This window comes from Salvia splendens, chromosome 14 (assembly GCF_004379255.2).
Source record: "Salvia splendens isolate huo1 chromosome 14, SspV2, whole genome shotgun sequence".
Lineage (NCBI taxonomy): Eukaryota > Viridiplantae > Streptophyta > Magnoliopsida > Lamiales > Lamiaceae > Salvia > Salvia splendens.
Window position 1 is genome coordinate 26,308,117 of NC_056045.1, and position 26,581 is coordinate 26,334,697.

General features: G+C 37.6%; 4 protein-coding genes and 1 non-coding gene across 6 annotated transcripts; 1 reads left to right on the plus strand and 4 right to left on the minus strand.

Moving 5' to 3' along the window:
• Window positions 1–2,553: 2,553 nt before the first annotated feature.
• On the minus strand, window positions 2,554–4,839 carry LOC121763560 (mitochondrial import inner membrane translocase subunit Tim9-like). The gene is made up of 2 exons (XM_042159602.1): window positions 4,652–4,839; window positions 2,554–2,980 (listed from the first exon to the last, which is right to left on the minus strand). The coding sequence occupies exons 1-2, from the start codon at window positions 4,744–4,746 to the stop codon at window positions 2,794–2,796; spliced, it is 282 nt and encodes a 93-aa protein (XP_042015536.1). The 5' UTR covers window positions 4,747–4,839; the 3' UTR covers window positions 2,554–2,793.
• A 3,925-nt stretch (window positions 4,840–8,764) lies between these two features.
• On the plus strand, window positions 8,765–10,489 carry LOC121764712 (transcription factor TCP5-like). 2 transcript variants are annotated; one of them, XM_042160726.1, is made up of 2 exons: window positions 8,765–8,992; window positions 9,318–10,489. In XM_042160726.1, exon 2 carries the CDS (start codon window positions 9,335–9,337, stop codon window positions 10,172–10,174), a length of 840 nt encoding a protein of 279 aa, XP_042016660.1. In that variant the 5' UTR covers window positions 8,765–8,992; window positions 9,318–9,334; the 3' UTR covers window positions 10,175–10,489. The 2 variants fall into 2 exon arrangements, with proteins under 2 accessions (XP_042016660.1, XP_042016661.1); XM_042160727.1 differs by having other exon boundaries at window positions 8,765–8,988.
• Window positions 10,490–11,319: 830 nt separating this feature from the next.
• LOC121764424 (pentatricopeptide repeat-containing protein At1g06270-like) lies at window positions 11,320–12,966 on the minus strand. Its single transcript, XM_042160441.1, has 2 exons — window positions 12,922–12,966; window positions 11,320–11,859 (listed from the first exon to the last, which is right to left on the minus strand). Exons 1-2 carry the CDS (start codon window positions 12,964–12,966, stop codon window positions 11,320–11,322), a joined length of 585 nt encoding a protein of 194 aa, XP_042016375.1.
• An 825-nt stretch (window positions 12,967–13,791) lies between these two features.
• TRNAT-CGU lies at window positions 13,792–13,863 on the minus strand. The gene has a single exon. It is a non-coding gene; the product is annotated as a tRNA-Thr (tRNA).
• A 303-nt stretch (window positions 13,864–14,166) lies between these two features.
• LOC121766055 (protein LONGIFOLIA 1-like) lies at window positions 14,167–18,193 on the minus strand. Its single transcript, XM_042162388.1, has 5 exons — window positions 17,468–18,193; window positions 17,303–17,364; window positions 15,354–16,919; window positions 15,191–15,275; window positions 14,167–15,068 (listed from the first exon to the last, which is right to left on the minus strand). Exons 1-5 carry the CDS (start codon window positions 17,595–17,597, stop codon window positions 14,293–14,295), a joined length of 2,619 nt encoding a protein of 872 aa, XP_042018322.1. The 5' UTR covers window positions 17,598–18,193; the 3' UTR covers window positions 14,167–14,292.
• Between the last annotated feature and the right edge of the window lie 8,388 nt (window positions 18,194–26,581).

Consider the following 26,581-nt stretch of genomic DNA (forward strand, 5'->3'; position numbering starts at 1 on the left):
TTCTTCATAATTCTGCACTCAAAAATTTTGAAATCGAACCACTTTCAACATACTCATACTGCATGGCTTTGTCTATAAAAAGCATTTTCAACTTATCTTTTTTTTTTTTTAATTTTGATTCTCATTTATATTACAATTTTCATTAATTTCTAATTAATTTCACAACTTTTGGAATTGGAATATAAAATCATAAGTTTCCATTTTTTTTTGAATTATCCTGCGATGATTATAATCAAAACTGATGTGACAACAAACTCATTTTGTTTCAAATTAACCAAATTTTTGTTAATTAACAATTAAAACTGAATGAGATCATTTATCCAAAGCAACATAGTTTTGTCGTAACATCATAGTATTTGATTTTTTATACATTAATTTAATTTTTGAACGTTGTAGGACAACAACAAAAATTGAAAGATTATAATTATATTTCGATTTAAAAAATTATGAAATTAACCAAAAGTGAAAAAAAAAATACTTTTACACCAACTATCGCATATATGATTGGTTGTTTTATTGGTGTTTATATGTATATTGGAACTATATAAACACCAATAGATTCAAAACCAGATACTCTACTATAAAACACCAACAAACCAATAAATTTGCCCAGGATAATTCGTACCAGAATATGAACTCATCTTTAGTCACCAAAGAGTTCATCATAATATGACTCTTTATATAACAAAAATGCAACGATGTAAATAAAACCCCAATTCTATTATCACTGCGATCTAAATGTTACAGATGAAGTACTCATTCCACGAATTCAGAAGATCGTAAATAGAGGGGCACGTAAGGATAGAGCAAACTAATCCATCCTATCAACAAGAAGCTCAAACTCCTTGCAAAATCTCTCAAATGCCCATCATATCACCATACTGGCGCATCAACACAATAGATCCAGCAAAAATGCCTGCGGCTCGAACTAATTTCTGCAATTTGTAACACAAAATCATAGGAATGAAACAGCATAGCCCAAATAGAAAAAAGACTAACAAGAACCCAATTCAAACCAGTAAGAAGTTCTGCAACCAACGAACTAAGCTACAAAAAGGCAAGAGCAATATCAACTTGCAAATCACAAAATGCCATAGACAGATTCACATGATAATCAAAAACTCATACACAAAATACTCAATCACAGAAAACTATATATTCTCATTATTCTTAGACTCTAAAACTCATGCCTCAGAAAATGAAACCTTATCAACATTCTAAGAAAACTCGCACATAATACACTACATCTACAGAAAACTATATCTTTCCATCATTTCCAAACTCTAAAACTACATGATTCATTCATCTAAATAGAGCAAAGACCTAAGATGCTTTATTCTAAATCCAGATTGTATTTCTAACTTCAACTCCCCCATAAGCCAGCCAGCTAATGAGATAATATGTCAAATCCAATACAATCATTTGGGGAAACACAGAAAATCAAGCCCCATGCCACGAACAGAATCATTGAAATGTCAAATTCAACACTCACAAAATTTCTTAAACAAGAAAAATGAATCTTGAATCCTGATCGACAATACATATACTAAGTTCAAAGAATCAAATTCAGCAATTCACTCTATTTCTCTACCTAACGCAAATCGGATGAACAAAATCGGAAAAATAAAAGAACTATAAAATGAAATCTAAAGTGAATTAAAGAAAACATAACCGCGTTAAGGATTAATAATTTAAAAATAAAACAAAAAAAGATGAACAATTTAATGAGAAAACAGATAAACATTGAAAAAAGAAGAAATTGCAGTAAAATTACCACATTGTGATCCCATTTATCAGGATTGTGAAACTGGCAGTTCCAAAAGGCCTTGATACTGTCGACAGAAATCGCTTTATCCGCCATTAAATCTTCTTCTTCTTGAGCGGAAAGACTAGTGCGTTTAATTATTTAGGGGTTAGGGTTTTTGTATTTTTGAGTATGAAGAGAGAGGTCTATCTTATTTCTTGAAATACCCTTGACCTAAGCGTGCTGCTGTGAGTGTTGTTGGGGTAGTTTCGGGAGTAGATTTTTTTACTACTAGTTCACAACGGATTAATAAGTAATGATAAATCATAAATGTACTATGAAATTTAACGAGATATAGTTTTACAGCTTATTATTACTAATATCAACAATAATGAATATTTTCAACTCATTTTTCATTTATATAAAGTACAGTTAATTTTCAAATTAATAATTTTAAAAAGCTCATGTTTCCAGAGGAAAACTATTTGAAAATGTGATAAGTTTTCATAAAAACTGAAGGATTTTTTACTATAGCAAAGAAATTCACATTTAATTATACGATATTCAAATTAAATGGTGGATATGAAATTTGCACGAGTACATTAACTTGGTTTATTTATTTACGCTCCCATAAACATGTGAATGAGTAAATAATACCCAAAAAATTAACAATGCTGCTTCAATGTGTAATATGAGAAACTAAATATCGAAAAGCTGCTAAAAAGAATGATTGAAAACACAATTCACAGCAAACAGGTTAACTCCAACTCATTGATTGCAAGTTCCGATTGCAATTGCAACTAAAAAAATGATGTAAAAACCAAAAGATAATTTTATAGTACTATAAGAATATTTGACAAAACCAAAATTGAAAAGAATATGCTGCGGGAGTGTGTAACAGCCTCATTAACGTTAAGGGAAATGATACCTTATGTTATTGCGTCCAAACAAAGTAGCAACAGTAGCAAGTCCTAACAAAAAACAAATCTTCAAAAACTAAAGTAAGGGAATCCCCAAGACTTCAGAGGAAATGGGCTGCGAGGGCCATCTTAGTCTTGTGTGGCAGCACCTTGGTTCAGCTCTGCGAATCTCATGCCGACGCGCATAGAGTGCTTCAAGAACTTCTCTGCACATCTGCGAACACAAGTCTCTTCTTGTTTATCAAGAGTTTTGCGCCGGAATGTGTCGACACAGTCAGTGAAACATCTCTCCACCAGTGTATTATACATCCTTAAACTGCATGAGAAATTACAAAGAAGAGTTATTATCGCATATTGATCCATAAATAACCAGATTATTCAGTACAAACATGCTCTTCTAACCAACTAGCAGCTCCAGTTGTGCTAAGAAGAGTTTGAATTGGGTTGCTAAACCGAAATTACAATCTTAAAATAAATTTTCTACACCATAATAATCTTAGGGGACACCTAACATTTGAAGTTTGTCAAACCCTTGCACATGAAAGTGTTCTAATAAATGACTGGACACTGGTTGAGAGATGAGATTTAGGCATAAACCTTTTGTGTGATCTAGTTAAGACATCATATCGAATGAACACCCAATCTAAAAGCTTAAGCTGGTAGGGAGGAGTATCATTGTAACGTTCAGTTAGTATCTTTATTAACAGATTAGCACAAATCATCGAGAAATATGGACACTGTTCGCAGTACATTTAAAGCATTAAACATCGACTGATATATCTTACAACAAGAAATATCACCACTTGCTATCACTCACCAAGAAAATCTGCAAGACCATTATGATTTTCCTAGTCATTTTAGCATGATTCATAAAAAAACTTGCCATTTCTTTTAGAGTTGAGTTCTACAAGAACAAGAGCAACACCCAAACATCTCCAACTTCATAAACTGTTAAAAAACCATAAAAATGTCGAATGCCCAAGTTGAAATAATGACAGAAATCAAATAAAAAGTTATTTTATACCTTCAGCTAACTGAATGAAATTTAAAAAATTGGATGCCCTGTTCCCTAAAGCAGCTTCTTGAAACAAGTTAGGGCTATATATCTCTATTACGGAATAGAAAGAAAATGGGCTTCTTATAACATCAAATCCAGGACAGATAAGGGACGTCAGGCACAATAAACTAAAAATGTACTACCTAATACCATGGTGAAATGGGGATTACAAATGGATTTTGCGATACTCGTTGAAATGGTTATGGAGTAATATGTTTGACAGGTCAAATAAGACTTCACGGTTAACAATTCTTACTCATCCAACCATATCAACTTATTACCATTACCATTCCAATTAGAGTAAAAACATGTACAGCTAATACATTAACACCCATATAAAGCAAAAATTAGCATTTCTTAGAGTAAGGCTGCATAAAAAATGCAATAAATTCAAAAAGAAATTATAATCAATCCCCCAAGTTTAGTTGAAAATGTTAAAGAGTAAATTCACCAAAATTATCAAAGGACAATTTCCATTCGAGAATTATTGTTTGCAAACCTTACGAGATCCCTCAGGATATACGACCATGAATCAGTAATTGAATCCCATTAAACAATCAAAATAACTCAAAAGAACAAATGATCTAGTTAATTAATTACAGTTTGCAAAATGGAATAACCGCAATTGAACAACATCACAGCTGAACAAGCCCCTTACTTAGTTTGACTCGTAATTTCCAGAAGCATTAATCAACAAATCAACTAACTAATTATTTCCATAACAACATTAAACTTGCAAACGCCCAATCTAAAATCAATCAACACAAACCCCTTCACACCACGCATTACAAATCTCGCATAAACTTCGATCCTGACGAGCTGTTAACAGTTTAGCTAGCGTATGCTGAAAGATCGAATTAAATGCCTCGAAATTCGTCGTCCATTTTCAAAAAATTTCATAAAACCGAAAATCGTGCACATACAAATTACCTGTCGCGGATTTGGAGCTGGTCGATCATGGAAGACATTCGGAGCTTGTCTGCCTCAGGAAGAGCGTCCAAATCTCCAAGCATAGTTTTGTCCATTGTTGATGAATTTCTTGAACGTACAACCGATGAGCAACAGGGTACAACTTAGTTTGGGTTTGGAGACTACTGCTTCTAAAACCCTAGAAACACTGAATAAAAACAGAGTTCGTCCCATGTTTATTTTTCTTGCTTCGAAATGACCAAATCACCCTTCACCAGCATTTTCTTGCAAATTTTCCGAAAAAGTTTATACAAACAGGTACATAATCGGTCTAAATAACAAAATCATGTATTTAATCCAGATAATCAAATAATTACAGCGAAAATAATTAATGAAAAAATATTGCTTGCCACCTGCATTAAAAATACGCGAATTTTCTATATTAATAAACGTTAAAATTATTACATTGGGCCTATGCTCAAATATTGGCACCATAGATGACTAAATTCATGAACAGAGTTCCGTAACCAAAAATAAAATAAAATAAAATAAAATTCAATAATAGAGTGATGATATTCTTAATTTTTTAGGCCCAAACAGAATAGCATTGAATAGACATGATTGGGCTTTTTTCTAGTTTTATTTAATTTGAGGGAAACTGGGGCCCAATCCTGTATTGTCTGTTTTTTTTCACATTTTAAAACCTTTTCAATTAGACTATGAGAATATGAAAATAAGATGTTTTTACTCCAACAAATAGATTCGGAGTTTAAGTTACCGTGGGAATAGAGAGGAAGCCATTATTGATATATGCGTTCGTGTTTCTCCCATAAAATTCAAAACTCTCAATCAATTTAGAATTACAAAAGTTCTCAATCATTTCGTTGATGGAATTGATACCTGTGAAAAATACCAATTTAAATAGAGAGTGATAGTATTAATTAGTAAACAATTTTTTGCTATTTCAGGAACTTAGATATCACTAATAAATGGACATGGGATGGGAGGAGTTTGTCCCATTATTTAGCATTTAAATAAGCAGCGAAAAGGACTCCATGAATACTTATATTTATTATACTCCAAATAATATGTTATTTGTATTATTGGAAGCACAAGCATTAACTGTAGCTACTAATTATTTCTGATTCACTTCTGTCTATTTTAAAGAGGTCGTATAAAAAATAGCTGCTGCAGCAGATAATGACTTATCATTCAAACTGCAGAATTTTTATTTCTGCATATGCAATAATTTACTGCAGCAACTAGTAGTAGATTAGTAGTAGTGGCATTGTTCAGATTTGTTTTCTTATCCCAAAATTTGTCATTGTCATTAATTTCTTCCCCTGCAAAGAATATAGAGAGAGAGAGAGAGAGAGAGGAGATGGCCACACATAGTAAAGATGATGAGTGGATGATTGGTGATGGCCAATTGATGACAGAGTATGATACAGACAAGTGTATTAATTTTCATATATTATAGTCGACGAAGTTGAAAAAGTCACAATCTCCGAATGAATTGAAATTCTCATACAAATTGCGTAATGGATGGATCTGTTTTGATGCATGATTGTTTAAAAGACGAAAACACGATTTTAGTATTTTTTAGATTTTGTTTTAATTTTCGTAATCTCTTATTGTTTCTTTTTCAGTTTTTAGGATTTTAGATGTCATATATATATAGTGGGAAAAAATCGATTTTTAATTACAATCAAATTTTGATTTGGTAATGAATTCATTCTTAATTAAGAAATTAAACTAGGGTTTCAGACAATTTTATATTCATATGTGAATCTGCTTGGTTAATTATTTTTGTTTTTGGAAGTCATGTTTGTAAACTTGGTTAACAAAGTACGAGAAAAAGTGGTGTGGAGCTCAGGACTAAGGAACATCTATTGTTATTATATACAGCTAGACGAAGCATCTATTTTTTTCTTCCTCTTTCTTAGACAAAATTCATAAAGTCAGTACTGTACTTGTGGTCCCAATTTTTGTTTACATTAGAATTTCTTTTAAAATCTCAATCAAACACTGTGTGGGGGGTTCTGCATTTTCTTTGTTAGTTTAGATCTTTTGTTTGAATGTGATTAAAAGACTTCTCCTTGGTTGATCCAATGGAAAAGTTCATTGACAGACAGAAAGAAAGCAGCAGTTATAGAAATGGGCTAAGGCAGCATTTTAGGATCAAGAATTCCATACTGATTATGATGCTCATGACTGTCATTTCACATTGAGAAAGGGTAGAAATATTTGGCTTTCCAAGTCCAGAAGTCACAAGTTTTGGATAACTTGTTTGGGTTTTTTGATAATAAGAATAGAAAAGTTCTTACAATTGTAGTAGAAAAGAATGATGTAAAATGATGATGACAGAATATATATGCTTTAGGAGGCATTTCTTACTTGTACTAACAGTCTCTCTCTGTACAATAGCAGCATGATGGTTACACATATGAGAGCATCTCCAATGACGGACGTCCGATCAGACATCCGCGACGGGCGACCGGGACGTCCACCATTGTAACGAAGCAACTCGGATACGGACGTCCCGTAAGGACGTCGGATATCCGGGCGACGGGCGGGCGGACGTCCGCCATTGTGGCGTGGGTCGGACGTCCGGTATTAATTTTTTTTTAAAACTCTATATATACGGCTCGTTGAACTTCATTTCATTCGCACCACCCGTTCGTATTCGTGTTGAAATTTTATTTCCGTAAACGTAAATTGTTTTATTTGTGAATTTGTGATTTTTTTTATTGCGGGAAATCCTAGTGGGAAGGGCGGATTGTGCAGGGGAAGTCCTAGTGTCGTGGCACTGGGATGGGAAGTCCTAGTGACGTGGCAGAAAGTGTTTTTGGGAAGTCCTAGTGGATGTCCGAGTGGACATCCGTGCATTAGAGATGCTCTAATGCACCACTTTAAACAAAGGTCAATTGGGGTAATCCAGTTTGGTCCCATATATATAATCAAAGTCTCTTAAAATGGATTTAAATAAAATCCTTCTTCTATAAATACAATAATTTAGTATAATGATTTTTTATTTTAGTGATTTAAATTAATTCTCACATGTTAACCCACTCATGCAAAAGTTAAGTAGTCTACAGTACTTATATCTGCCAATTACAAAATTAATTTGAACAATGTCTACCTTTATTTTTGCAGTTGTAGGCAAATTATGAGGTACCCTACTTATACAAAAATTGAAGTAGTCTAAAATGAAATAAGTTTCATGTGAATAATATGAGACGATAAATATTAATTACATTGTGACTATTTAAAGGCAAATAAAACTTTGAGAGTACAGAAGACTTGTACTAAAATTGAATGAAAGCAACGAGATTTTCCATTGTCATCAGCACTCATAACATATAAATGTGTTTGTTTTATATAATTTATTCTTAATATTTAATTTAATTCTAACAGTCTAATCAATTTGTCGACTACACGTCGTTAATAGTACTTATTTTAATATAGAAATAATTAATTAAATTCGTAAATATCATGGCCCTAATTAATATTATCCTAATTTTGCGATAAACAATATTCAATATATTCTGGTTAAATAATATTATCCTTATATTATGAGTTTATATTTGCTGAATAATATACGATATTAATGCATTCTTGATTCTTGTACTACATTCGTAGATCATCCTAAAATCAACGATCCAGATCGTTTTTTAGTTTCTACAAGGAGAAAAATGTAAACATGGTTGCCAAAATATTGGAGTGGTCCTCAGCAATAAGCAGAATAGCGTTAAAGAAGCTGCATACATTATTGGTCCCTCATCTATTTATAACTACATCAATTATCGCCTAATTCAACCTCCATATATTATACACGTTTTAATTAAATCTGATTAATTTGTTCTTGCCCTATAATGTTTGCCTATACACTTTTAAGTACTAGGAACCACACAATATACAACGAATTTATTTCTCATTAATTAACACAAAAGAAAGATACCTCTCTCTCTCTCTAGGGTTGAAGCATGGCATGCCTTTGAAATGTTGTGCTAATAAAGCTAGCTATTTGTAGTTGTCAATAAAGGAGTAGTTACCCTTCTTTTATAGCATGCAAGAAGTATTGGTCCCATGCATTGAAGAACATAAAAAAAAGTCTCCCAAAACAATCACAATTACATTACCATTTCTGCAGCTAGCTCATTCAATTCTGCCGACTATATGCTTCAACAACTAGTTATATCACCCAAATACATCTCCTCTCTTATTATAATAGCCATACACAACTTTTCATTTCCTCTTCTTTTTCTTACTTTCCTTTCCTTTCTTACATAACATTCATCTTGTCCAGAACCGACATAGCTTTCTGCAGACAAAGATTGTTTATTACTAGTCACAAAGTTGGTATTTATTCCTTCCCTATTGTGAGCATATTAGTATACATATTAATTTGTGTTCATTCAAACCACTACTATACAAAGATTCTATTTTTGTAAAAACACATTACTTACTTGATCTAGCTAGCCAATTTTGTTTCATATATTCATGAATTTTAATTTCTCTGACAAAGTATGAAGGTGCTAATGTTTTGGACCAGCTGATCACACCATATCCTAGACCTATCTATATATGGGGTTTTCCCATATCCCTAAACTGAAATTCCCTTAACTATTCAATCCATGAATCAAATTCAAGAATCAATCAAAGATTGTATTTTTTGTGAATGCAGAAAGTGGTGAAGCAAATATGACAATGAATCCAAGAGAGAGAGATTTGGGAGGAAAGAAAGAAGAGGAGGGAGAATACACCAAATTCCCCAAAATGACCTCCTCCCCTTCACCAAGGCAGTGGTCATCAACCTTGAAGAACCCTAGAATCGTGCGAGTGGCACCCGGCTTCGGAGGCAAGGACAGACACAGCAAGGTCTGCACAGTGAAAGGGTTAAGAGACAGGAGGATTAGGCTCTCAGTTCCTGCTGCAATACAGCTCTATGATCTACAAGAACGGCTCGGCCTCAGCCAGCCTAGCAAGGTCATCGATTGGCTGATCGATGCGACTAAATTAGACATTGATAAACTCCCTCCTCTCCCAACCATTCCCACAAACTTCCTCCAATTTCACCAGCCACCATCAATATTGCCTAATCATCATGATCATCACCCTTATGCTTCTGAGTTTCTCTCTCCAAATCTGTTCAGGGAGAGAGAGAGGTGGAGTGATGATCAAGAGGGTTTTGGTGGATTTGTGGCACAGAACTTATTCCCACTAAACAGTACTCAATTTGCAAACCCTAACTACTTCCAATTGGAGCCTCCAGATTTGTCATTGTCTCAATTTGGGGGGTTAGGGTTTGGCTTCTCGAACCGCCATCATCATGAAGACAATTCCAACTGCAGCCTCTCTTCGTCGTCTCAAGCTTCGAGCTCTCAGATTTACATGTCTCCATCTGCTGCGCATTTTCAGCCCTACTTCGCAGCGACGAATGATCAGTTTAGGGATTTGCAGTTGCAGAATTCATCAATGAGATCTTTCAGTTTGAATGCATCTCTTCATTCAAGCGAGAATGATAAAGAGAATGAGACTTAGTTCATATCATATATAGCTATGTTATAACTTTAATTTCGTCGAAGAAGTGAGGTGCTCATCACATTGGTGCATTGGTAAGTGATTCTACTTATATAGAGTTTGTTTCTATAGTTTTAATTCTTGTGAGAAACATATCATACTTAGTAATATTGTTATACTAGTAATATTGCACTCTATATTGCTTCTTTTGTATTGATTTATACTCATAACTTTAATTTCCTTTATTTTGTGGAATATAGAATATGTTTACTGTGGATTGATTGAGAGAACTTTTTTAAGCAGGAGATGCATATATATAGAGGCATGCATTTTATATATCTCTTATGTGCAGATAAGGCAATTAATAATCTGCAGGTAAATTTATTACTTTTCATGCAATGATTTATTACAGAGCATAACTTGAGATACGTCAATTGACGTCTTTATATAATTTTAAGAAATTTAACTTTATTGTGATGTTGTAGCTAATAAATTCATGCTCCCATAGATGGTCTTTGAATACTAATATTTCAGTTAAGTAATAAAGTTGGAGGATATTCATATGGGAATTACTCCCCAATTACAAGCTTTTATGTGATTAGACTACAAGTTCTTTTTAGGACAGAAATAAATACTATATCATATATTCTCAAATGTTTTAAACCCTTTTTTATTTTCAAATATTATAAACATTATATATTACCACCCTCCTTTGAGGTTTGTGTTAGTCCGCAATTAGTTCTCCGAAATGTGAGTAGTATTTATTTTGCCTAAAAAGAAATCTATCTAGCTAAGACTGCAAAATATGTCTGTGCAGTAGACATGCTCATTTTAAAAGCTACTACATCCGTCCCGCATTAACTGTCATATTTACTTTTCTACACTCGTTTTGTAAAAATGAAAATAAATAGTTGACTAAAGGCTCATTTTGGTCCTTAACATATTGCGATTTTTTTATTTTGGTCCAAAACATTATCTTTTGAATTACTCGGTCCCTCACAAATAAAAACGGGTCACATGTGGTCCATTTTGGACGATTCCGTCAAATTTGACAGAAAGCCTAAACCCGAACCTCACTCACCACCTCTGCCACGACGTCCACCTTCCATCATCCCTCAGCCTCACCCACCGTCGTCACCGTCTCATCCCTCAGCCTCACCCCCTCCTTACATCATCTCCCTCACCACCTCCGCTGCGGCGTCCACCTTCCTCACCTCGCTCAACTCAGCAATCAATCCCCCGTAGTTGTCGCAATCGGGGACGCATCCTGCCCTCCCCATCCCTTTCAACACCTCCACCGCTTCCCCAAATTGACCGATTTTCAAAAGAGTCAGAAATAGGTAATTGCAGGTGCCGCAATCGGGGGTGTATCCGATCGATTTCATCTCCGACGAAATTAGCGACGACAACACCTTCCGGTGTTGCCGCAGCCACGATTTGAGAGGAGGAGGTGGAACTGCGACGAGGGAGGCAGCCGTAGCGGAGGGTGCCTGGACGACGGTGAGGGCGAGGGGGAGGTGGTCGATGGAAGGGTCGAGGGTGAGGGAGAGGGAGAGGAGGCGAGACGACGACTTGACGGTGAGCAGCAGCGGCCGAACACCGGGAGTCGGAAGCCGGCATGTCCGAGGAGAAATGTGGGTGCCACGAAATCGATTCTTAGGCAGAGGGGGATGACACCGAGAAGGCCGTGTTTCAATTTGGAACTTCTAATTGAGAAGAAAAGAGCGAGAGAAGGACATGACAGAGATAGAAAGAGGGAGGAGGAGGACCGAAGGTGATGGTATGGTGGAGCTTGGAGGCGGAGATGCTGTAGGGGGGAATTTCCGTCAAATTTGACGGAACCGTCCAAAATGGACCAAATGTGACCCGTTTTTATTTGTGAGGGACCGAATAATTCAAAAGATAATGTTTTGGACCAAAATCATAAAATCGCAATATGTTAAGGACCAAAATGAGCCTTTAGTCTCTTCTCTACATTATTCTCTCTCTTACTTTACTATTTTTCCACTTTAACTATTTATTAGTATTATTTTTACAAAATGAATGCAGAAAAGTAAATGTGACCGTTAATGCGGGACGGATGAGATAGTACTAACTAATGGAATCAAATGCATACAAGATACGTTATAAAGTGTTGAATTTGAAAATATTTGCAGATGCTTTAAATGCATATAATTTGGATTGTGTTACTATTCCATAATAAGTACATATAGTAGTAATATTTTATGAAAGATACACTTGGCAAGATCGCACAAAACCCAATGATATGAACAATTCGAAATGACAGTGAGGATATTTGATGACCCAGTGATATGCATAAATATGTTCAAGATTAGCTAGGTATAGTAGTTAGCAAATATATATATCCATTATTTGGTAATTACTTTTACTGCAATACCGAGTTAATGGAAATGTTTTCTGAAAAACTGAAAAGCCGCAAAATAACTAAAAAACAGGTAGGAGTTAGATTGGAAATAAGAGGAAGAAGAGGAGGTAAATTAAATTAAGCTAGGATATTACAAAATTTTATGAATGTAAAATTGAAAATTGTGACCCCAATTTGGAAGAACTAAACCAATAAGTAATATAGATGCATGTGAAACCCTACTCTTGAATACGAAAACCTAATTTTATGCATATAATACTTGTTTATTATAGCATGTATGCATACTAGCTAGGTGTATATTAATATTTGATGAAGAAAGATTGCACACTAACGTCCCATATAAAATATGACATGTTTTCTTTTCGAAACATCTTTAAATAACACTCCTTATATTTCTCACACCACTTTGCAATTCTTCTAAATACATGTGTCAAAATTAGAAATGTGTTATAAATAATGCGGCTAAGAAGGTAATATAATTACTATTATTAATTAATAAATGGTATATCTAGCTGATCTACACCTCCAACCTGATTAATTAGTTGTATATAATTAATCCGTTCATACATTTTGTATACAAATTGACAATGAATTTTCCAGTTGATAAACAAAAAGATGATTAATTTAATTTAAGGGCTCTTATCTCTCTGGTGACACTAACCCCACACCTAAAAGCAAGCTAAAAAACCCCTAAAAAAGAGCATAACGGCCAAGAAGAAGAGTATGGTGGAAGAGAGAGAAGAAATTAAAGTGAAGTTGAAAATTCTGTTTGCTGGGATATGAATGAGACTGTAACATCACACATCACCACCCACACATAATGGCTAATGCATGAGAGATGAAGCAATAATACTAAACCAACAAATAAAGCAGAATTAAAAAAAAAGGATTTGCAGTTTTAGTACTAGCTTGGTCCTCTCTTATCAATGTAGTAGGACTCAAGCAACAAAGGGGACCATCACATGTCAATTCAATTTACTTGTACAAAATTATTATTGCTCATGTCAAGAACTGAAATTATAGATTATGTCAATTTCAAGTTAACCCTAGTCCAAAGGTTTGGGGCGGAGCTGCCGCACACTCTGAGTGAAACTCAAAAGGCCGACTTTAATTGAGTTTTTCGATACTCATGAGATCGATCAACCCCGACCCCATCCCGATCAGCCATTGAAACAAATACTGAAAAAGCCATACAAAAAATTAGAAAAAAAAATGAGAGAAAAGTAAAAGTAAAACAAAAATATGTGAAATAAGCTCCCAGCGAGGATCGAACTCGCGACCTTTCGCTTACGAAGCGAACGCAATACCACTATGCTATGGAAGCCTTGTTAACATCCTATACCAATTGATATGTAAAAGCATAAATATTTATCCTAATAGTCCAAATCTAACATTTTCTAGCAAAACACAGTAAAGAACATAGCAATTCTCCAGACTAGATGTTATATGGGGTGGTTTTGTGATGTAGGGTTATTTCATTTCATATAATAGCAGAATACTTTGTATGTTTATTTATTTAATTAATATTTTCAAATATATAGGCAGTTAGTTCAATGATATGAACATGAATTAGTATTGACAGTGACAGTATAAGCATATACTTATATATGTGCATTTTCGTTATGACTAATGCTAAACTTGTGAAAAGTCACATTAATGTTATTGTATATATGGAATTATAGATACCTCACTAAAAATTAGTTTGAAATCAAGTGAGGAAATGACAAATTGGAACAACAAATGCAACTGCAAACTAGTTGGCAAAGGGTCTCCTTCTAGCTACTGGTTTGATTTTCAAACCAGTAGTAGAAGCACAAGCAGCAGCCTCTCCGATCACAATCTCGTTAACCAAATCCTTAAATATGGAGCGTTCGATGTCAAGAACAGCGCACGATATCTCATCATCGAACCCCATCCAGCCATGATGCATAACATCTCTGCACACCACTCCCTTCCATCTCTCCTCGTCCTCGCCCGAGCCCCTGCTGCTGCATTGCACTTTCCCGCCTTGCAGCCTCTCAATCTCTGAGCACAGCTCTCTGAGGAGCTTCTGCGCGTTTGTGGCCGTCCTAGTCAGCTCCAGCCGTCTCAGCCAGGGATCGGCTGGCGCCAGTTTCCTGCCAAGAATCTCATTCACAGTGTCAAACACGAGCTTCCTCTTCTCCGGGGTGGTGCGGAGCACGCTGCCTGACTTTGTCTGCTCCAGCACTAGGAACATCTCCGGGTTGATAGGATGGCCCGATGGATGGAACTGGAAGTCCGTCAGGTCTCTGAGGAGGAGCCCTGAGGCTAATAGGATCTCGGAGATGTATCTGTGGTCTGGATCAGTGTTTTCACACAGTGAGGCTATGTAGTCCGTACCTTCCTCGTCGTGGCTGGAGTTGAAGCGCCTCAGCTTCTGAACTAAGTTTTCGATGCTTTGGAGCTTGTTTTGATTCATCTCTGATGTGAAACCATATTCCTTCCAACTCGGAATGCTGTTGTCTTCAGAGCTTCCTCGAACGATGTTTGAGTCCTTCTCTTTCTCCACTGTAAAGCAATTGAAATATGAAGACATTAATTGGAAAAGAATCCCATCAACATTTGCACATACAATGTGATTGCTATATCATTTTAGATATCATGATCACATGATGAATAAAAGAGTTCACCTTTGTATGTGAGTGAAGAAGGTGAATCTTCTGAGTGAAATCTGTTGTCAAGAACCGATACAGGGCTCGAGTGCTCAGTGTGAATCTGGAGAAAATAATAACACAAGTTAACATACTTATAGATGAAATCAATTGAATATGTTATCACATAAACATTACAGACCTGCTCTACTGAGGAGTCAGTTAGCATAGATTCCGACGCTTCCCTTGATGCACTGCTTGTGCGAGGAACTGAAGCACTCAAACGAACCACATTCTCATTTACTTCACTCAGTTTTGGTTTTCGTCTTCCTCCTGGGGAATTGGACTCTCCTAGCTGCTTGCTCGGCTGTCTTCTGAGCTTGGTTGAATCAGGGGGAGTGGGCAGTCGAGCTCTTTTTTCCAGCTCGAGTTTCTTCTGTAGTAATCTAGGACTGATTGACCCTGAGCTCTTCCCCAAGCCATCTTTCACCGAGTGTTGTAATCTTGTTGAAACATGTGTAGCCTTTAGGGCCGTGTCGTTTTTCACTGACGAATCGCGCTGGATGGATTTATAGCTCGGATCTTTAGCAGGTTTCATGATCACTATTGGAGGCTCGGAATGCCTTGATGCCCTCTTCGTGGAAGCAAGAGGCTCCTCGTGTTTCGGTCTCAACTGCTTTTCCTCATGCTCTTGTTTTGGGGTTTGCAGCGGCTTCTTAGACTGCATTGCTTCCAAAATCTGTTTGAGTGCTCTGAGATCCTTTCCAGACTGTGTAAACTCAAGATCCTTCAATCGCTTCTCGATCTCACTGTAAACAGAGGGGAATGTAGCTTCTGCCATTGCTGCACCTCTCATAACTTTAGGCCGTGGTTTCTGAGAACTACTCTTCCCCTCCGTGTGCTTCCATGGCGCTGGCTCAAGTGGAAATCGCGACAGAGGCTTCATAGAAGAATCGGGACTCCTCCAACGTGGCGAGCTAGGCTCTCTCCGCATCTTGCTTTCCTCTGCCTCTGCTAATGGCCTTGACTTATCGATCAAGTCTTTATCTTGAGAGCTCTTAGATACACCAGAACTGGTGTCAACGGAACGAGGCAGTGTCTCGAGACCCATCAGCTTCGCCACGACACTAGGTGGCCGGGCAGATTGAGTCTTTCCATCACAGTCAACACCACTATCCTGCTGCACAGAGCTCCTCACTGGACCGGCCTTACTAGCATCTAGCGAAAGCCGGGGGAGGTCTTTGATCTTGAGGATGGATTTGGAGACATCCCTTGAATCCAACGTGAACCGATTTGCTTCCCTTCCGTCATAGGAAAACCGGGGGGCGTCTCTAGCGGTCAGAGACGGATACTCGTCTCTTGATTGATAGGATAACGACCTCATGAGGCGTCTTCCTTCGCTATGACGCTTAGGCGCTTCTTGATGCTGAGGTGCAGCAGCTATAACAGTTTCTTTCACATCATCATTCATCAGCTCAGAATGCTGCAGCCTTGGCGAGCCTCGGCTCTTGATGGCAGGATCTCGGTACATGGAGTCCTTCACCAGATCACGAATGTGTCGGCTAAACTGAGGGGACGAAGCAGCAGGGTCCCTAGAATGGGTCTCAGGGAAGATGATTCTTTCAAAGGAAGCGGCTTCTGACTGAGTAACTCTGCTGCATTCGAGGGACGAGGAGGAGGATGAACGTGACAATGAGGACAAAGAAGCCCGGGGTGATGCATTCGAGATTCTTTGCCTCTCTTGGACATTCTTGACTGGGATCTTCTCCTAATAATGCCATGACCATAAATGTTACTATTTCTCTATGGAAAAGAATTGCAAACTAATGGCAATGATCTCATCTTTTCTGTTAAACGACTATTGGAGCAGACAAACACCAGCAAGCTAAAAGGATAAGCAAAATGCAATGACAAAAGCAAAGAAACCACATTTCTAAATTGAAGCCTGAATAATAGCTATCAGCTTATGATTCATTTAGATACAATTAGGAAATCTCTATCGATCAAAAGAGCCCTCAATGTTTCAAAATATAAGACCCTTCTTGGTATGATGGAACAGAATGAAGATAGAAATGAAATCACAATTCTTTTGCATTTCAATTACATTCCATCCTCCATTCCATCATACCAAAAAGGGCCGAAGAGACTTACTGTAGATGCAGATCTAACGTGCTCGTCCCCTTCCAGAGTAGCAGCATTGTAGTCTGAGATTCCTGCAATGACACAGGCAAACAAGGAAAGGAACTAAGCCTCTATGACACTTGCAAAAGAAGACAATTAAACATAGTTACAACACTTGTAGCTATGAATTAGTACCATGTTTGTGCCTGCCACCAGTGAGGACATGGTGGCGATCAAACAGCTGAAAAAGGCCATTCATACATCCTATTTGCTTCTGCAGCTCAATGTTATCATCTGTCAAAGAATGTAACAGTTTTGCAGCCATGTTTACTCCCTTTCCTCCAACACTCCACCAATCCAAACTATCTCCCCCTTTTATCCAACAAAGCCTACCTACACAGCTACACTACACAGTGCCCTAGTCTATGGAAAATCAGATACTATTTCTCAAGAATCAACACCATATCAATTCATATCTTCAAGAATCATAAAAATGATAGGTCAAGCAAGAAAACAAAGGAAGCCCCAATTCCCAAAATCAAATCTTTAAGGGAGGGAAGTGAACAATATATGAGTTAAAGGATTGAATGGATGCAATATGCAGAGAATGATTGAAATAGGGAATTGTAAAAGAAACAAGGAAATGGAGACAGAGGCCACAATGAGGGATGGTTGTTGGATGGAAGCATGGTCCATACATCCATGTGTAAATCCAGGACTGCAATGCTGGCAAAAACATTATCATTATCATAACTAAATTCTTGTTTTCAATAATAGGTTAATTTTGAGATGAGCATGTGGGATGGAGAATATCGGTGGGTCTGAAATTGTCTGCTTCAACATGTGATTTTTGTCAGTGGATTAAGCGGGAGATGATGATGAGATCATTTCATTTCAGATGTTTTTCTTTTCAGTTTTTGCTTCACCACACACATCTCTCTCTCTCTCTCTCTCTTTGTTTCATGATTTTATCTTTATATTATTGTTGTAAAAATACACTTTTTTTATAACAATTTTTAAAAAATTCTTTATAAAAGTTGTAAGTATCACCTTAAAAACTTGTCAGATTCTCTACTAGCTTACAAATTTAAAGGTCGTTAACTAGGTAAGAGTTCTTGTTTAATTAAAGCAGCTTTTTATTAGTATTGTTATTAATATAATTAACAAAAATTAAGCAAATGTATTGGGAGAGAAACACATGAGAAAAGACTTAGGTGATGCATGGGTACATGGGTGCATGATTGGTGCTCGGATTTTTCTTTTCTATGGAGACAAATGGTTGAAAATTTAATAATTTCATAAGATTTGTTCGATTATCTCCTATTGTGAAACTTGCTTCTTTCTTGTGTTTGTTATTCGACGTGATTTATCGGTTCTGCTTTTTGTTGGGTTCTCTCGCTTAATTTGGTTTCTTTTATTTTTTGTGTGCTCACCACTTTTTATGATTGGAGCATTTTTTTTCTCATATAAAAAAGGTAGAAATATTTCTCAACCGGACATGCATACATATAACCGATTTAAGCTTGTAAGTCTAGTTAAATGTCTAAGTCAATTATAGTGGAAAAATAAGAATTAATAGCAATGCGTCACCTTCAAAAATAAAATAAAATAATCAATGCGTCTATTTATAACGAGCATACACATAAGTAGTTGAAAATTACTTTAAGCCTTGAAGGGATTAAACTTAACTAATTCAGTGCTGGCTTAATATATATGACTAATTGCATATACGTGCATGACTCTCTAGTATAAGATGGATAGATTACTATTTAAAAATAAAATAATAAAATGAAAGATGGAATTTTATTTCATGATAAACAATTTGAATTCGTTTGAGGGAATATTACCAACTCAAGCATGATTGATAATTTAAGGACAATGGTGATTAAATAGAAATTAAGGAGAGATCATGCAAGGATACCCATATCTTGGAAAAATCTCAACTACTTCTGTTTGTAATTAATTAAAGTTAACTGTCATGCTTTGAACACGTTACCACTAATTGAAGGTAACTACCGTGATTATTCTTCTATAATTAGTTTTTTTGTCCATGATTTAGCGGAGTATCTAGTAAGGAACAAGGGATACAACTATACCCCTAAAATTTTATAACTAGTATATTGAAATCTTAAATAGGTATATGTAATCAAAAAGGTGCAGTGGTTGGAGTCTCCAGTGTTATGGCTGAATGCGTCTCTTTCTTTCTTACTCTCTTACATGACACTATGTTTTAATTATTACTCTTTGACTTTATGTTTTAGTTATTACTCTTTGTTTAATATCATTTAGATTTAAATCAACTTTCTTTCAATTTTCATATTTTAATCACTTGATTTTTTGTTTTCTGCACACTTCTTTTATAGTACACTTTTCTTTCTTACACTCATTTGTAGCTCTCTTAGAGCATCCACAGCGGAGAGCACACCGCTGTCCGTCCGTGCCAGCGGCACGGCACCGTGGCGCATTTCTATTGGCCGTTGGCATTTTCTTTTTCTTTTTTTTTTAAAATAAAAAATAATACCAAAAATTTAAAACAATATATATATATATTTTTGGATTCCCAAAAATATATAGATTTTATTACCATTTTTTTGAAATTTTTTAAAAAAAATTAATACCAAAATCATCTATAAATACACACATTCATCATCCATTTGGGCGAAATTCGACCACGAGTAGTGGGTTTTTTTAATTTTATGAATTTAATTATGTAATTTTTAAATTTTAGGATTTAAATTATGTAATTTTTAATTTTTAAGACTTTAATGAAGAAAATTTTAATTTTTAGGATTTTAATTATGTAATTTTTTATTTTTTTGTAATTTATAATATTATTCCGGTTATTTTTAATGCATTTAAATATTGTGAAAATATTTTTATTTAAATTGAATAATAGAATGGTGGGACCCTTGAGCATGTCCTTGCGGAAGAGCACGGATGTGGATGTTGTGCTCTTGCCTAAGAGCAGGGAGTAAAAGTGGTTCCGGGCCCACATCCGTGCTCGTTGCCAAGAGCACGGATGTGGATGCTCTTGTGGCTTTGTTTTCTTCAATTTTTACTTTTTGTTGAAGAATATATATTTTAAAATCAAACTTTTCCTCAATGCTCGTTTATGATCATACATAAAATATGAAAAACATATTTGACGTAAAACATGAGAAATAAATTATATAGAAAATGGTAAGGATGCACGTTTTTTTAAGTAATTGAAGTTTTTACCTAAAATAAGTCAAAAGATGATTTTTTTAATTAAAAAATACATTCTGCAAAATTTATTTTAAATTTTTCATTAATCCATTTTTTATATATGATGAACTTTCTTAAGCAAAAAATAGAAAACAAAGATTTTGTTCAAAATCAAAATAAAGAGAAGAAAATTGATCTTTCGGATTTTGAAGTTCTATATTGTGGTGATAATTTACGCACCCCAAACCAAAAATCCTGGATTCGCCACTGACATGATTTAATATTAACAGACAATTAATAATTAAGAACAGGGTGCAAGCGAGTACTTCAACAGTATGAATTTTTGGTACTCTATATTATATGGTGTTTACACGGATTTTTGTTATTATACGTTCGGTGTTTAATTATTTTCAATAGAGTGTTTGTTTTTATTTATACATTTACTTCATTATTATTTTTTTGCATGACATGTTATGAATCGAAGCAAAATAAATTTAAGGTAAAAGTATGGTAATTAATAATTAATTCAAGCAGTAAAAGAAATTCAACAATAGATTATGATCAAATACATCATTATATATAATTATGTCAAACAAGTAGTTCATGTGCAGTCACATGGAACTCAATAATAGTGGTTTTAGCTTATGCCATCAATAATATCGCCTAAACTATTCTCAAATGGAAAATTAATCAAGAAATAAGAGAGAGTCAAGCTAGTGTACACATGTGCAGATATAATAATTTTTTGTCATTTACATCAATTCAGTTTTATTCAGACTCTACTCCCTTTTTATTCATCTTATGCTTGTTTACTTGAAATATAACTAAAAAGATTCTGTGATTTTTTTATGTAGTAATACTACTTGCCAATTTAAATATTTTCTTGATATAACAGAATTGGATATGAGAGGTTAAAAGTATAGAACTTGTAGAAAAGAGAATTATTTTCTAAAAAATAATTCAGAGCAAATTAAATTCCCACCAATGAATTACGCGATTTGGGTTTTATTTTTTTCTCATAAAAGATCCACACAAAAAAAACAATAATTAATATTTAAAAGCATTTTTTTCTCTTGACTAAGTCCTATCAAAATATAGGGTATGGATAAAAGAAAAACAAAGTATCTATCACATGCATAAAGTTAAGATAGAAACAACCATGTGATGTGCTACAAGCATTAGTTACAAGTAGCAACCAAAAACAATATACTCCCTCCGTCCCGGACTACTCACACATTTCTTTTTCGGCATAGAGATTAAGGAATAAGTGTATAACAAAGTCAACAATTGCGGCTGTAGGTGATAATTTTTACTAAAAATGGAAAGAGTACAAATAACTTGGGACACCCAGAAAGGAAATAAGTGCAAGTAGTCCGGGACTGACGGAGGGAGTAAAAACACCCACGCTGACACACTCATCAGACTTTGCTCCTAAACTTAGCAACCGTTTCTAGCTGTTGTTCCCTTCCCAAGGGTGGTTCCCTATTCCGAAAACCCATGACTATCCATAACTATTAACTTAACATCAAAGAGGAGCTTGATGGTTTGGCGAATTTTTGATGGTGATGAATGCTGGAAAATACAGATCACGACACAGAGATTTACGTGGTTCGATTTACTGAGGTAAATCTACGTCCACGGGAAGAAAAGAGGGCAGAGTTGTATTGCTTGATCTGTTTTCTACAGCTTACAATACAGACTTGCTATTTGATATTTGATCTCTCCAGAGAGCTTAACCCCAGTCTATCTGATCTAAGTTCTATTTATACATTGAACTAAGATCGTGGCTTGCATCACCGCTAATGATGGTTGTGGATGTCGTGGAGGTCATGGAGATCCTGCATGGGTCCACTACCTCTTTGTTTGGTCCGCTTATCCCGCATGAGATCCTGCATGATTTGACACCACTAAATAGATCGTGTAGTGGTCATGAGATCCTGCATGGGTCCACTATCTCCCAGTTCGGTCGAATACTGAGACCGAACTGCTGAACTATTGCCGAGCAGCTTTTGCCGATCTGAGAGTAGGGCTTGATTGGTCGGCTTTTACCGAGCTGTAGGCTGGGGCCGAACTCTTTGGTAATGCCGAACTGATACTCTTCCTTGGGCTTTGGGCTGATGGGCCGTCACTGCTATTGGGCTTGTTTAGTACGTACCCCATCACTACCCCCCCCCGAAAAACGAAGTGAATCACTTCGGCGAAGCGAGTCACTTCGGCATTTTGATAAAGGTACGGGGGAGGCTGACGTCAGGGGACGTGCCTTGCGCGTGACTGCATTAAATGCGACAGTAAAATCCGGCCGTTGAATCCTAAAAAGGTGGGATTCGAAACGGTGCGATGATTTTGAAATCTTCTCCGAATCTGATAAATACGCCCTTTCTTCATCCTTTGAATACTTTTGCTATTGCTTCTTCTGCACTCTGTCTCTTTTGCGTAAAAATTTCCTTCCGCTTTCAAGAATTTCTTCAGAATTTCTTCAGATTTTGCAAAGAGTAAGAACCATGTCTTCTTCTTCTTCTTCTGAGTTAGGTAGCGGTAGGAAAGGGGGCAAGGGGTCTTCTAGCCGGAAAGAGTCCGGGGAGAAGACTGTAGAATACTTTCACAGCGTCTTGAGTAAGGACACCGTGATATCTCTACACGAAAAATATCTTCTTCCCGGGGGGAAGGCGGTGGTTCCCGACGATGATCATAGGGCTAACGACCCGCCGGAGGGTTATGCCACCGTTTACGAAGCCTGCTTAGAATGCGGGCTTCGTTTCCCTCTTCCCCCACCTTTTGCAGAGCTTCTTGATTTTTTTCAACTCCCTTTAGGTCAGGTGACTCCGAATTCTTGGAGGCACTTGTCGGCTTTTGCTGCCGAACTCCGTAGGCTAGATAAGGATCTGTCTCTGAGGGCAATCCTTAATTTTTTTCAGTTTAAAAGGAAGGGATCTTGGTTTTACTTGATCCCCTTACAGCCTTTTAGGGCCTTCTGCAAAACCAAGTGGCCGAAATGGCAAAACCGTTTCTTTTTTTATAATAGGACTTCAGCTCCGGGCTTTCCTTGGAGAGGGCCGAAGTCCGTGATTCCCCATCCTCGGTTAGAACCGTTGGCCGAGCTCGAGGGCGAGCTCAATAAGATTCCTATGATTAGGAAACAATACTCGGAAACTGAGCTCGTCAAGGGCGACCTCGTGTTCAATATCTCGTCTTCGGACGAAGAGACTGAGGGTGAGGATTTCTTTTTTATGCCTTACTGCTTTAGCGGCGAAAACTAACCTTGTTTCCTTGTTTTTCGGTAGTGAACATATTGAATAAGCTGAGCCGCAAATCTTCGGAGTCCAAGGAGCCGGAGAGGCCGAAAACCACCAGCTCGGCGTCTGATGCCGAGAGGACTCCGAAGAGGCAAAAAACCTCTTCGGATCCGAAGAAGCCGGAGTCGACTTCGGCAAAGGGGAAGGGGAAGGCCCAGAAGCCCCCAAGAGCGTCGGAGAGAGACATCGTCATGGGGCCCCCTTCGGAAAATGTCTGTGAGCCTTTTGCATGGCCCACGGACTTCGCCGAGGTGAATTGTCTTCTTGATTCTTTGGCTTTGCTTCTTTCCTGTATTTTTGGTGCCCTCTGTTGACTTTTTTCTTTATCCATTTTCAGAGGAACGATATGCTCTCCAAGCTCGTCGCCGTCGAACTCTCCAAAGCGTCCAATGACTATGCTGAGATGCAGAGGAAGTTGGCGGCTGCTTGTCATCGGGCCGAACAGGCTGAGGCCAACTTTGAGAAGGCCAGAGCTGCTAGGATCTCGGCCCAGGATGAAGCTCAGTTTGCCAAAAACCAGCTCATCATCCAGCGAGAGCAGACGAAGCGGAGGGATGCTGCCGCCGTGGTTGCCCAAGGAGAGGGTCTCCGTGCTTTCGTGGAGAAACTCTTTCTGAGCAACCAATTCTCGGCCTTTGTCGGTGATCTTCTGAAACTGATGACCGATAAAGCCGAGCAGGGGCCTGAAGTCGTCCTGCCGCTGTACGGCCGGGAGATAGCAGCTCGGCTCCAGAGTCTGCCGGTGCTTGAGGAGCTTGCTTCGTCCTCGGTCCTGCTTTCTGCGGACCAAGTTCGTAGTTGCCGAGCTGACCGCGATGAGAATATGGAGGCTATCTTTGCCTCCATAGGGTCAGTTTCACCCGCTCCAATTTTCCACGGAGAGGGTGAGACCGAGCAGCTTGAGCAGCTGGTCGGTGATGAGCAGGCCGAGCAGGAGGCGCAGCAGATCGGCTATGGGGGCGCCGAGCAGGCTGGGGGGAGCAAGGAGGCCGAGGCTGAAGCTGAGGCAGACAAGGAGAAGGAAGCTGAACCTCACCGAGGAGCCGGAGACGAAGCTGGCGGAGTATGATTTCGTCTCCCTTCTCCTAGTTTAGTTTATTCCTTCTTGTAAGATGGCCTTGAAGCCCTCCTTGTGTAAAAAAATTTTTCCTTATGTATGAAAAAATTCTTCTGTCTACCCTTGTGTCTTCGTATAGCTTTTCGTACTCTCTTACTCCTGTTGTGGTTTACTACCTGCTCGGTAAGCTGAAATGCCGAACTGACGTAGCTGCTTTGTATTCTTAACTCTCAAGGAGCTGGAGGTACTTCACTGGAAGCGGCTGTACTCTTCGGCTTTAGACGAAGCTGAGAAAAGAGCTATAGCTGACCAGATGAAGAATGACGAACTCTTGGCTCGTTCAATGAAGCTGGAGGCCGATAATAAGGACTTAGAGTCCGAAAAGAAGGATCTGGAGGCCGAGCTGAACACTGCCGTCGCTGAGAGGACTGCGTATGAGGATTTCATCTGCAGGCGTGGGGGAATGACCATCTCTGAAGTTCAGGAACGAGTTGACGAACTGTGGGAGGAATATCATGTACTCCGGAGGAACAATGCGCTGGAGAGCTCGGCTTGCCAACAAGTCGTGAAATCATTGCGGCGCTGGGCTTCTCGGTACTACATAGTTCTTTCCCGGCGTCCCTCAATTGAGAGATTCCTCAGGCATTTCCCGCCAACAGATGCTAGTACTCCAGCTCAAACCTCTGATTCACTTGCTCAAAACCCTACTCCAAGTCAGCAACGAACTCAGGAACAGCCGGAAACGTCAAGACGAGAACGGACTCAGGAGCAACCGGAAACGTCAAGACAAGGACGGACTGAAGTTCGTAGAGGAGCTGTGATTATGAGTGAGCAAGATCAACAAATGCTTCGTGAAGAGACTCTTCGCCGCCGATGTGCTAGAGCTTCCCGGGCTCAGGGAAGAGGCGGTAGGTCGATTAGAGCATCTCGTCGACCTGCTTATTCTTCGGCTGCCGAGAACGCCCGAACTCGGCTTCACGAGGATTTTGTGAATAGGTGGCTCAACTTTAGTAACCCTGGACAGTAGAATAGTCCTTTGTAATAGCGTAACGCCATTTTGTAGGGTAGCGGAGTTGTATGCCGAACAAGATTTAATAAATGAAATTTTCATTTCGCTTCTAACACTGCGTATTAACAGCTCAGCGAAATAATTTCATCGTACTTGTCCTCGGTCTTATGAAGTAAACTTCTTTGACCGGACTTGGTCCTCGGTCTTATGAAATAAACTTCTTTGACCGGACTCGTCTTTGGTCTTTATGAAGTAAACTTCTTTGACCGGACTCGTCTTTGGTCTTATGAAGTAAATTTCTTTGACCGGACTAAGCTTGTGTCCTAATTTGGCGAGTTTTATCGCTTGGATCGGACTTTCCCTTGTCCTAATTCGGCGAGTTTTATCGCGTGGATCGGACTTTCCCTTGTCCTAATTCGGCGAGTTTTATCGCGTGGATCGGACTTTCCCTTTGTTGCAGTTCGTTTCAGACGAACTGCTTGTTTCTTAAGCCGAATTGTGGTCTTGTATCCTCCTTAGAAGCTTGGACTCACAATCGTTGGCTTATTGTTGCAGTTCGTTTCAGACGAACTGCTTGTTTTTTAAGCTGAATTGTGGTCTTGTATCCTCCTTAGAAGCTTGGACTCACAATCGTTGGCTTATTGTTGCAGTTCGTTTCAGACGAACTGCTTGTTTTTTAAGCTGAATTGTGGTCTTGTATCCTCCTTAGAAGCTTGGACTCACAATCGTTGGCTTATATATGTTCTAAAAAGGGGATCAGCCTT

Excerpts from the sequence above, each read along its gene's own strand:
- LOC121764712 (XM_042160726.1), top strand. The coding sequence starts at position 9,335 with ATGACAATGAATCCAAGAGAGAGAGATTTGGGAGGAAAGAAAGAAGAG.
- LOC121766055 (XM_042162388.1), bottom strand. The coding sequence starts at position 17,597 with ATGGCTGCAAAACTGTTACATTCTTTGACAGATGATAACATTGAGCTG. Across the intron at positions 16,920-17,302 it reads ACGTTAGATCTGCATCTACA|GAGAAGATCCCAGTCAAGAA; the intron begins GTAAGTCTCTTC and ends TGGCATTATTAG. Across the intron at positions 15,069-15,190 it reads TTCTTCACTCACATACAAAG|TGGAGAAAGAGAAGGACTCA; the intron begins GTGAACTCTTTT and ends ATTGCTTTACAG.
- LOC121764424 (XM_042160441.1), bottom strand. The coding sequence starts at position 12,966 with ATGTATTTAGAAGAATTGCAAAGTGGTGTGAGAAATATAAGGAGT. Across the intron at positions 11,860-12,921 it reads GTGTGAGAAATATAAGGAGT|AAGTTCCAAATTGAAACACG; the intron begins GTTATTTAAAGA and ends CTTCTCAATTAG.
- LOC121763560 (XM_042159602.1), bottom strand. The coding sequence starts at position 4,746 with ATGGACAAAACTATGCTTGGAGATTTGGACGCTCTTCCTGAGGCAGAC. Across the intron at positions 2,981-4,651 it reads CAGCTCCAAATCCGCGACAG|TTTAAGGATGTATAATACAC; the intron begins GTAATTTGTATG and ends TTTCTCATGCAG.